This window comes from Bufo bufo, chromosome 4 (genome assembly GCF_905171765.1).
Source record: "Bufo bufo chromosome 4, aBufBuf1.1, whole genome shotgun sequence".
Classification (NCBI taxonomy): domain Eukaryota; kingdom Metazoa; phylum Chordata; class Amphibia; order Anura; family Bufonidae; genus Bufo; species Bufo bufo.
Window position 1 is genome coordinate 234781044 of NC_053392.1, and position 12646 is coordinate 234793689.

At 44.0% G+C, this 12646-nt stretch overlaps 1 protein-coding gene across 2 annotated transcripts in view; it reads left to right on the plus strand.

Moving 5' to 3' along the window:
* TMEM207 (transmembrane protein 207) overlaps window positions 1–3775 on the plus strand; it is a 115133-nt gene extending 111358 nt beyond the window's left edge. For both annotated transcript variants that reach the window (XR_005778740.1, XM_040431076.1), the window contains exons 4-5: window positions 2717–2859; window positions 3492–3775. Coding sequence is in view for 1 of the 2 variants with exons in the window: in XM_040431076.1 (XP_040287010.1) it covers window positions 2717–2859; window positions 3492–3637 (289 nt within the window). In the remaining variant the exon portion in view is untranslated. The remainder of the gene's footprint in view (window positions 1–2716; window positions 2860–3491) is intronic.
* Window positions 3776–12646: the final 8871 nt, after the last annotated feature.

The window sequence follows — 12646 nt, forward strand, 5'->3', positions numbered from 1 at the left end:
TGAACACCCAGTAATCCGTGTTATCTAAAATGCGTATAACACGAGGGTCGCTGGAAAGGCAGCCTAACATGAAGTCAGCCATGTGTGCCAGAGTACCAACAGGCAAGACGTCGATGTCGACATCAGGATGAATCTCCATCTCCTCATCCTCCTCCTCTTCTGCCCATCCACGCTGAACAGATGGAATTAAACTTCTATGGGTACTACCCTATGTAGCAGAGGCAGCTGTCTCCAGCTCCTCCTCCTCCTCTTCATGGTCCATTTCGCGCTGAGAAGACGAACTGAGGGTGGGCTGGCTATCATCCTGTGTAATGTCCTCCCCCATTTCCTCGTCTGCCACATTCAGAGCGCCGTCCATAATTGTGAGCAGCGATCGTTTGAGTAGACACAGCAGTGGGATGGTTACACTGATAATAGCGTTATCGCCACTAACCATCTGTGTGGATTCATCAAAGTTTTTTAAAACCTCACAGATGGTCTGACATCAATGCCCACTCCTCGCTTGTGAAGAGTGGCAGTTGACTCGAAAGGCGACGACCATGTTGCAGCTGGTATTCCATAACTGCCCTCTGCTGCTCACAAAGCCTGGCCAACATGTGGAACGTAGAGTTCCAGCTTATGCTCACGTCGCACAACAGTCGGTGAGCTGGAAGCCGCAAGCGCTGCTACAGAGTTGACAGACTGGCTGAAGCTGTGGACGACTTGCGGAAATGGGCACAGGCGCGGCACGCCTTCACTAGTAGCTCTGGCAAATTGGGGTAGGTTTTGATAAATCGCTGAACCACTAAGTTTAAGACGTGGGCTAGGCATGGGACGTGTGTCAGGTTGCCGAGCTCCAAAGCCGCCACCAAGTTATGGCCATAGTCAGACACAACCATCCCTGGTTGTAGGTTGAGTGGCGAGAGCCACAGCTCCACTTCCTCACTTTGCTCATCCTCCTGACTTGACCTAACCACAACCTCAGTGATTGACAACTGTGTCTCATCATCATCCACCTCGTGAACAAATGATTGCTATTCACCGCCGTCATCTTCTTGAGACTGTGAAGGCTCAAGAGGTTGGGAATCAGGGTACAATATCTCAGGTACCTCTGAAAGGGTGCTGGGCGCGAGGGCCAAAATGTAATAGTGGCGCTGTAAAGAGCTCCTCGGAATATCCAAATGTGTGGGATCACTCATTTGGCAAGATTCTCCATGGTGGGAGGAATGATGACCAGAGTGAGGATTCAGTTGACCAGACTCGGCTACAGAGACTGGACTTGGTGGAAGAGAGGGTGGTGCTTAACCGACTGGAAGCATTATCTTCAGCAATCCAACCGACCTGGTCCGACTTGGAAAGTGTTGCCCTGCGCCGCCCAGCTAAGTTGGACAGGAAGCTGGGTACGGAGGATTTTTGTCACAGAAACCCACAGAATATGCACACTATATTAGGCCCATATTATTGGAATTTGCCCTAAATAAACGTTTTTTTGGATGCAGGACAGTATACTTCCCAGAAACACACAGAATATGGACACTATATTAGGCCCATATTATTGGAATTTGCCCTAAAGAAACAGTTTTCGGATGCAGGACAGTATATGTCACAGAAACACACAGAATATGGACACTATATTAGGCCTAGATTATTGGAATTTGTCCTAAAGAAACAGTTTTCGGATGCAGGACAGTATATGTCACAGAAACACACAGAATATGGACACTATATTAGGCCCAGATTATTGGAATTTGCCCTAAAGAAACTGTTTTCGGATGGCGTGCTGTATATGTTTCAGAACACCACAGAATATGGACACTATTTAAGGCCCAGATTATTGGAATCTGCGGTACAGACACTGTTTTGTGATGTAGTTTATATTTATATTTTTCACTATATCTGGGCCTGACAACCACACAAGGTGTTGAAGCGCAGATCACACGATTCACGGATTACAGTGTTGACAGCAAAAATGTGGATAGATTATGGGAGAAATTTGTTTTCTGTATTTTCATGTTTTCCATATATCTGGGCCTGACAACCACACAAGGTATTGAAGCGCAGATCACACAATTCACGGATTACACCATTGACAGCAAAAATGTGGATAGATTATGGGGAAAAAAAATATTGTTTTCACTAATATTCTTCCTATCTCTGCCCCTGACACACAAAAGGTTTTGCTGCACAGATGTCACAGGTCACTGCAGACACCTTCTGTATAGCAAAAGAATCGCTATTTCGCAAAGTATAAAAAAAAAATTTGAGTACTACTTTACACAATTAAATTGCTGACACCACACTCAATAGTCCTTAAAAGGAATTTTGGGTCTTTGAAACGTTATTCACTGGAATATATTCAGATCACAATCTCCTTTCGCTATCTGTTCCTTCCTAAGCGCAGCTCTCCCTGACTCGCATTGAGCCGAACCCTCGTCATCGGGTGCTATATAGCACCCGATGATGCATTCCGGCCAGCCAAACACTGGCTACTGGCATTACAGTGATGGCAGTACTTACTGCACGTTTATTAGCTGCTTAGCAGCCACAAAACCTGCGGGGAAGAGACTCGAGCATGCCGCTCGAGCAAATGTGGTACTCGGCCGAGTACCGCCATGTGCCGAGCATAGTGATGCTCGAGCCGAATAGGTATTCGGCCGAGCATGCTCACTCATCACTAGTTAAATATCAAGTTAAAGTTTGCTATACCCATAACTGTATATGATGCTTTGTGTTCCAGGATCTTCGTGGTTGCCCTGTTAATTTTGATGGTGCGTTGCATGGCTGCCTGCTGCCTCCAGTGTTGTGTAAAGAGACAAGCAAAATTGTCTTCTAGAAATATGGTTACAGTAGTCTCTCTGAGTGGCTCATGTTCTATATATGGTATGTCAATTTATGAAAATTTTACCCTTCTTAAAATTCTGTGGTGGTTGGAACAGCATATGAACAATAGTGTCCTATCTTATTTACCTAAGGACAAAAATATGGGAAAGCCTGTGATTGCAATGTAAAATGGATCTTCTTTCTGTTTACAATTAGTTCACAGTGATGGAAAATGTAGGGTGATTACCAGTCAACAAATATTACATTGAGTACATATAGTCACTGTACTTGCAACAAAATTTGCATAAACCAATAGTACAGGTGAGTGTAAGAAACTTTGTTATGCTGTTTATCTTAGAGAAAAATGCCTGTTTCTCCCTCTAGCAACTAATTTCTTCTCCCCTCTACATAGACTTCCATGGGGGTATGTCATCTGATCCTTCAGTGCGCCGACAGTCTGTCTCCTCTCGCAACATAAATTTAGCAGACAATGTTAGTTGAGAGGGTGGAGAGAGAGCATTTTTTTCTTATATTTACCTGAACTATTGATTTATGCAATTTGTTTAAAGTTTGGTTGACAGTTTAAGAATTAAGCTTGAGATGCATTGGACTATTTCTAAGCTGTGCACAATAGATGGTGCATGTGGTCTTTCAGCATTATATATACACGTAACTTTTTTTCTTTCCTACAGTGACAGAGTCTTCCCAGTGCCCTCACCCTCAGTCATGGTCCTCTCATCGAACTTCAGATTCATCTGCTTCTTCTGCATCAGTTGGGGAATTGGAGTTAGGAGCTCCTCCTTCATATGAAGAGTTGTTCTCCAATAAAATATTTTGATTACAAATGTGAACAACATGTCTAGTTTTGCTAAACATGTTTGTTCCCCCTGAACCCTTTTGTTAAAGGAACAAGCTAGATTAAAGTAAATCAATGATTATATGGCTTACAAATTGATTTCTAGAATGTGGTTGTAAGTTGTCACACAAGTTCTTTAGTGGTCCAGCGCACAACTTGGGACATAAAAGTCAAAAATGTCCTTAATATTTACCATTAACTATAGATTTATTATTATTATCGCTGAGTGGTGCATCATCGAACTTAGGCCTATTCACTTCATGTTTCCTTATGAATCACCAAACAAGTGGCCACCGTCTTGAGGAGTATAAGTGAATGTTTTATTATCCTGTTAGAAGTGAGGAACTTAAAGAAGAACTGAGTTGCTCCTAGGCCATATGACCAATGAATGTGACATCACTGGCCTAGGAAGAGGCCAACAACAGATCAGTGAAGGGGTAAGTGCAGAAGTTAGAACCCCACTGATCTGAAATTGATACTAGAGTTGAGCAAATTTAATCCAACAAAGTGGAATTCGATCCGAATTTCAGGATAAATTCAATTCGCCCCAAAGTCTAATTTCCTTGTGCTTCGTGGTAGCGAATCGATTTAACCTGAAATAGTGTAAAAAACAAAAAAATCATACTTACCTCCTCCATTTTCTCACGACGGGCTTGCCGCTGCCATCCTGATTGAAGATCTCGGCCGAAATCCCGTGCCTGGTAAAGTATGACATCACCACGTCAGCCGGCAAAATTTTGCACCAGATTTTCAAGCAAGATGGAGGCGGCCGGCCCGTCGCAAGCAAATGGAGGCTATCGCAGCTCCCTGTCATTGCACCCACTACTTACAAAGAAATGCACTTCATGACAAAGTAATTTGCCACGGAGCAAATTTTTTTGTAAAATTCGGCAGAGCAGCCGAATCTAATTTTCCAAAACTTCACTCATCTCTAGTTAAAACATATCCCGAGGATAGGTCATCAACATAAAACCACTTTAAATGCTTGTATTATTCATGATATTATTAATGTTCCTCTGTTATTTCTCCAGGAAATATATGAATAAATTGACAATTGGGTGTTACAATTTGAAGGTTTGTCCTACATACTCTAATACTGTCCACCGGTACTGGCATGACCAGACTGTATAAATATACACCTGTAGTGGCTATTCTTTGGTACTGCAGCTCACTTACCATTCATTTGAATAGGGGCTAACCTGCAGTACTCAAAAATGGCCATTACACAGTGTAGCTGTGGTGTCCCAGTTCCTTACACTCTTTACTTCCTAAACCACAGGTGCCACTAACAGCTAATCATGAGGGTGTCAGTTTTCGGCCCCCACCAATCTCATATTAGTGACCCATCCTATGGATAGGTCATCAGTATGTTAGTCCCAGAAGACCCCTTTAAAGGTTATCAGTCACAGACAGATTCTTGAATGTTAGGGATAGAGAACTGTGTCATTAATAGGGCCAATGTACTAACTTATTTCAGTTTTACATATGTCTTGCCAGATGTCAATGAATGTCACCAATTAATATATGACAATACTCAGTAGGGTATCTTAAACATAATAGAGGGGATTTATCAAGCCCTGCAATTCTGGTTTCGAGAAGTAAAAAAAAAAGAAGGGTTTTGCAACTCTGTGGGCTTTCTTTGTGTAAAAATTTTATCTTTTGGTATTTTTACACCACTGCTATGTCATTGAGGTGACGTTCCCTCAAGTGGGTGGGAAGGGCCGGAATGGCATCAAAACATCACTAAACATGCTGTATTTAACCACCTCCGGACCGCCTAACGCAGGATCGCGTTCCGGAGGTGGCAGCGCTGCGCACAGTCACGCATATACGCGTCATCTCGCGAGACGCGAGACTTCCTGTGAACGCGCGCACACAGGCGCGCGCGCTCACACAGGCGCGCGCGCTCACAGGAACGGAAGGTAAGAGAGTTGATCTCCAGCCTGCCAGCGGCGATCGTTCGCTGGCAGGCTGGAGATGTGTTTTTTTTAACCCCTAACAGGTATATTAGACGCTGTTTTGATAACAGCGTCTAATATACCTGCTACCTGGTCCTCTGGTGGTCCCCTTTGTTTGGATCGACCACCAGAGGACACAGGTAGCTCAGTAAAGTAGCACCAAGCACCACTACACTACACTACACCCCCCCCCCCCGTCACTTATTAACCCCTTATTAGCCCCTGATCACCCCTAATCACCCCTGATCACCCCATATAGACTCCCTGATCACCCCCCTGTCATTGATTACCCCCCTGTCATTGATCAACCCCCTGTAAAGCTCCATTCAGACGTCCGCATGATTTTTACGGATCCACTGATAGATGGATCGGATCCGCAAAACGCATCCGGACGTCTGAATGAAGCCTTACAGGGGCGTGATCAATGACTGTGGTGATCACCCCATATAGACTCCCTGATCACCCCCCTGTCATTGATTACCCCCCTGTCATTGATTACCCCCCTGTAAAGCTCCATTCAGATGTCCGCATGATTTTTACGGATGCACTGATACATGGATCGGATCCGCAAAACGCATCCGGTCGTCTGAATGAAGCCTTACAGGGGCATGATCAATGACTGTGGTGATCACCCCCCTGTCATTGATTACCCCCCTGTAAAGCTCCATTCAGATGTCCGCATGATTTTTACGGATGCACTGATAGATGGATCGGATCCGCAAAACGCATCCGGACGTCTGAATGAAGCCTTACAGGGGCATGATCAATGACTGTGGTGATCACCCCATATAGACTCCCTGATCACCCCCCTGTAAAGCTCCATTCAGATGTCCGCATGATTTTTACGGATGCACTGATACATGGATCGGATCCGCAAAACGCATCCGGTCGTCTGAATGAAGCCTTACAGGGGCATGATCAATGACTGTGGTGATCACCCCCTGTCATTGATTACCCCCCTGTAAAGCTCCATTCAGATGTCCGCATGATTTTTACGGATGCACTGATAGATGGATCGGATCCGCAAAACGCATCCGGACGTCTGAATGAAGCCTTACAGGGGCATGATCAATGACTGTGGTGATCACCCCATATAGACTCCCTGATCACCCCCCTGTCATTGATTACCCCCCTGTCATTGATTACCCCCCTGTCATTGATTACCCCCCTGTAAAGCTCCATTCAGATGTCCGCATGATTTTTACGGATGCACTGATAGATGGATCGGATCCGCAAAACGCATCCGGACGTCTGAATGAAGCCTTACAGGGGCGTGATCAATGACTGTGGTGATCACCCCATATAGACTCCCTGATTACCCCCCTGTCATTGATTACCCCCCTGTAAAGCTCCATTCAGATGTCCGCATGATTTTTACGGATGCACTGATAGATGGATCGGATCCGCAAAACGCATCCGGACGTCTGAATGAAGCCTTACACGGGCGTGATCAATGACTGTGGTTATCACCCCATATAGACTCCCTGATCACCCCCCTGTCATTGATCACCCCCCTGTCATTGATCACCCCCCTGTCATTGATCACCCCCCTGTCATTGATCACCCCTCTGTAAGGCTCCATTCAGATATTTTTTTGGCCCAAGTTAGCGGAATTTTTTTTTTTTTTTCTTACAAAGTCTCATATTCCACTAACTTGTGTCAAAAAATAAAATCTCACATGAACTCACCATACCCCTCACGGAATCCAAATGCGTAAAATTTTTTAGACATTTATATTCCAGACTTCTTCTCACGCTTTAGGGCCCCTAGAATGCCAGGGCAGTATAAATACCCCACATGTGACCCCATTTCGGAAAGAAGACACCCCCAGGTATTCCGTGAGGGGCATATTGAGTCCATGAAAGATTGAAATTTTTGTCCCAAGTTAGCGGAACGGGAGACTTTGTGAGAAAAAAATTAAAAATATCAATTTCCGCTAACTTGTGCCAAAAAAAAAAAAATTCTATGAACTCGCCATGCCCCTCATTGAATACCTTGGGGTGTCTTCTTTCCAAAATGGGGTCACATGTGGGGTATTTATACTGCCCTGGCATTCTAGGGGCCCCAAAGCGTGAGAAGAAGTCTGGTATCCAAATGTCTAAAAATGCCCTCCTAAAAGGAATTTGGGCACCTTTGCGCATCTAGGCTGCAAAAAAGTGTCACACATCTGGTATCGCCGTACTCAGGAGAAGTTGGGGAATGTGTTTTGGGGTGTCATTTTACATATACCCATGCTGGGTGAGAGAAATATCTTGGTCAAATGCCAACTTTGTATAAAAAAATGGGAAAAGTTGTCTTTTGCCAAGATATTTCTCTCACCCAGCATGGGTATATGTAAAATGACACCCCAAAACACATTCCCCAACTTCTCCTGAATACGGCGATACCACATGTGTGACACTTTTTTGCAGCCTAGGTGGGCAAAGGGGCCCATATTCCAAAGAGCACCTTTAGGATTTCACAGGTCATTTACCTACTTACCACACATTAGGGCCCCTGGAAAATGCCAGGGCAGTATAACTACCCCACAAGTGACCCCATTTTGGAAAGAAGACACCCCAAGGTATTCCGTGAGGGGCATGGCGAGTTCCTAGAATTTTTTATTTTTTGTCACAAGTTAGTGGAAAATGCTTATTTTTTTTTTTTTTTTTTTTTTCATACAAAGTCTCATATTCCACTAACTTGTGACAAAAAATAAAAACTTCCATGAACTCACTATGCCCATCAGCGAATACCTTGGGGTCTCTTCTTTCCAAAATGGGGTCACTTGTGGGGTAGTTATACTGCCCTGGCATTCTAGGGGCCCAAATGTGTGGTAAGGAGTTTGAAATCAAATTCTGTAAAAAATGACCTGTGAAATCCGAAAGGTGCTCTTTTGAATATGGGCCCCTTTGCCCACCTCGGCTGCAAAAAAGTGTCACACATCTGGTATTTCCGTAATCGGGAGAAGTTGGGGAATGTGTTTTGGGGTGTCATTTTACATATACCCATGCTGGGTGAGAGAAATATCTTGGCAAAAGACAACTTTTCCCATTTTTTTATACAAAGTTGGCATTTGACCAAGATATTTATCTCACCCAGCATGGGTATATGTAAAAAGACACCCCAAAACACATTCCTCAACTTCTCCTGAATACAGAGATACCAGATGTGTGACACTTTTTTGCAGCCTAGGTGGGCAAAGGGGCCCACATTCCAAAGAGCACCTTTCGGATTTCACAGGTCATTTACCTACTTACCACACATTTGGGCCCCTAGAATGCCAGGGCAGTATAACTACCCCACAAGTGACCCCATTTTGGAAAGAAGAGACCCCAAGGTATTCGCTGATGGGCCTAGTGAGTTCATGGAAGTTTTTATTTTTTGTCACAAGTTTGTGGAATATGAGACTTTGTATGAAAAAAAAAAAAAAAAAAAAAAATAATCATCATTTTCCACTAACTTGTGACAAAAAATAAAAAATTCTAGGAACTCGCCATGCCCCTCACGGAATACCTTGGGGTGTCTTCTTTCCAAAATGGGGTCACTTGTGGGGTAGTTATACTGCCCTGGTATTCTAGGGGCCCAAATGTGTGGTAAGGAGTTTGAAATCAAATTCAGGAAAAAATGAGGAGTGAAATCCGAAAGGTGCTCTTTGGAATATGGGCCCCTTTGCCCACCTAGGCTGCAAAAAAGTGTCACACATCTGGTATCCCCGTACTCAGGAGAAGTTGAGGAATGTGTTTTGGGGTGTCTTTTTACATATACCCATGCTGGGTGAGATAAATATCTTGGTCAAATGACAACTTTGTATAAAAAAATGGGAAAAGTTGTCTTTTGCCAAGATATTTCTCTCACCCAGCATGGGTATATATAAAATGACACCCCAAAACACATTCCCCACCTTCTCCTGAGTACGGAGATACCAGATGTGTGACACTTTTTTGCAGCCTAGGTGGGCAAAGGGGCCCATATTCCAAAGAGCACCTTTCGGATTTCACAGGTCATTTTTTACAGAATTTGATTTCAAACTCCTTACCACACATTTGGGCCCCTAGAATGCCAGGGCAGTATAACTACCCCACAAGTGACCCCATTTTGGAAAGAAGAGACCCCAAGGTATTCGCTGATGGGCATAGTGAGTTCATAGAACTTTTTATTTTTTGTCACAAGTTAGTGGAATATGAGACTTTGTAAGAAAAAAAAAAAAAAAAAAAAATCATCATTTTCCGCTAACTTGTGACAAAAAATAAAAAGTTCTATGAACTCACTATGCCCATCAGCGAATACCTTAGGGTGTGTACTTTCAGAAATGGGGTCATTTGTGGGGTGTTTGTACTGTCTGGGCATTGTAGAACCTCAGGAAACATGACAGGTGCTCAGAAAGTCAGAGCTGCTTCAAAAAGCGGAAATTCACATTTTTGTACCATAGTTTGTAAACGCTATAACTTTTACCCAAACCATTTTTTTTTTACCCAAACATTTTTTTTTATCAAAGACATGTAGAACTATAAATTTAGAGCAAAATTTCTATATGGATGTCGTTTTTTTTGCAAAATTTTACAACTGAAAGTGAAAAATGTCATTTTTTTGCAAAAAAATCGTTAAATTTCGATTAATAACAAAAAAAGTAAAAATGTCAGCAGCAATGAAATACCACCAAAGGAAAGCTCTATTAGTGAGAAGAAAAGGAGGTAAAATTCATTTGGGTGGTAAGTTGCATGACCGAGCAATAAACGGTGAAAGTAGTGTAGGTCAGAAGTGTAAAAAGTGGCCTGGTCTTTCAGGGTGTTTAAGCACTGGGGGCTGAGGTGGTTAAAGATGCTTTTTCAATTTCAAGTAAAACTGAGCTCAATAATTCCCCTCCAATGTATCCTTTGATTTTATATGAATTTCAATAAAGCAGTTCTTAAGGAATAAAATGGTTACGGAAATTCTTCTTCCATTTAGATGATGTAAAGTCTGACATTAAGGTCCCTGCATGAGTCATTTGTCAGAGTATGGATGACATTTGGGTCATTTAGCCTTTAGGCTTTTAATGTATCATTCATTTTTTAACCAACCCCTTGCAAACCTCTTTGTGTAACCCCATATTCTTTCCATTATACAGTATGCCTCATTTCCAGACGTATGTATTTGGCACAGATATGCTATTTTGTTAGATAAACATTGGTGACTTTCTCAAGAACATAAAAAATACAACCCAGTTTTTATTGAATATAATTTAAAATTCTTTGTTAAAAAAAAAATAATAAATTGCTAATTTACATTAGTACATTAGTTAATTTTATGGTGAACCTTAAACTAAAAATTTATATCTACAGCAATGCAGTAATTGATGTTGCCCATCTCAGACATTGATGGCATATCACCAGGATATATCATCATTGTTAGGTAGGTGCCGGTCCCACTCCTATCCCTAGAATGGGTTCACATTCACAATAGCACGCTCAGCTATTTTTGGAAGTCCCATAGCAGTTGTCACGTGCCAGAGGCCCAATGCAGACCTCCGGGACGTCATGAAAACAGGCAAGATTCAGACCAGGGACCAACAGAATACTTTATTGCACATGTGATTAATGAACATGACAGTACTGAAAAGCAAGCTAGGCAATAGTGGTAGCACTACCACAGAACCAAGTGAAGTGGCAGACCAGAGGCAAAACCCAGAGGGCGGAGAGCCAGTGAGCCATGTTCTTCACAGAGCCCCTGGTGGTGGGGATGAACTGGGCTGAGGGCTCACTGGTCGCACCTCCAGGAAGGTCCCGATACATTTGGTCCCTACCTGCAGAGAACCACACTTGTGATAGCACCAGCGGAAACAGACAACAGAACTGGAATCCAAGCAAACACGGGGCTTGGAACAGACAAAAATACAAACAGGAACCAGCACAGAAGCAGATGCCTGGACCCCATGTGGAACGGAAGCATGGCGGTCACAGGCAGAGCTGTACACAGACAAGAGATCCTCCCTCTTGAGAACCCAGGAGCCCTCTCACAAAGGCAGGACAAACACAGGAACAGAAGCAGTAAGGCACTGCAAGACAGACATGGATCAGAAGCAGTAGGCACTGCCAGGCTGGGCATGGAACAGGCAGGATCGGAAGCAGTTTAGCACTGCCAGGCTATGAGACGCAGTTAGAGCACTGCTAGGCTAAACATGGACAGAGGAGATCAAGGCACAGAACAGGTTAAGAAGATCAGACAAGGCAATAACATCAACACCATCACAGGACAGGTAGAGAAGAGAAGACAAAGCAACATCAACAATACTTTACCAGGAGACACCACAGAAAAGGGCAGATGGCAAAATACCCCTAGGTCAGCAGCAAGGTGCTACACCCAGCAAGGCACAGGAACAGACTGACCCCCTGGGTGAGCAGGAAGGTGCTACACCCAGCAAGACACAAGATAGACTGACCACTAGCCCCACATCTCACAGATAGAAATAGCTGCACAAAGAGGGCACCTGATAATCCACACCCAGGAACAGACCAGGGAATGTTAACCCCTACCAGAACCAAACAGGGAGGGGAGCCTGCATGAACAGAGAAGTGAACACACAGGTTGCAGTACTGGATGTTGCCTCTGGCAACCAGCAAACACTGAGTCACCTGCAGCCAGTACGCCAGAGGACAAACAACCCATGAGACAAACACAAATGTCACCATATTCAAATCCTGTACACACAAGGCCGCAGCCAGCACACATCGCAGAACCAACATGCATGGGAACACCCACAGCCAGTACACAAAGCCCATGCAGCCAGCCTGCACATCACTGGCGACAGGAACCACAGAGAGGCAGACATGGGAATCCACAACAGAGGCCACAGTTCGCACACCACACCGCAGCCAGCACGCAGTCCCAAGCAACCAGCATACACAGGTGCCAGCCTGCAGCAAGTACGCAACAAAGCCTGCAGCCAGCCTACACTGCCACAACTGTCACAGTGAACCGTACCGTGACAGCAGTGATTAGAGGGTGCACTGCGCATGCACAGCCACCTCTTCTTTCACCGCTAAAGAACTGCTGGAAATAGCTGAGCGGAACT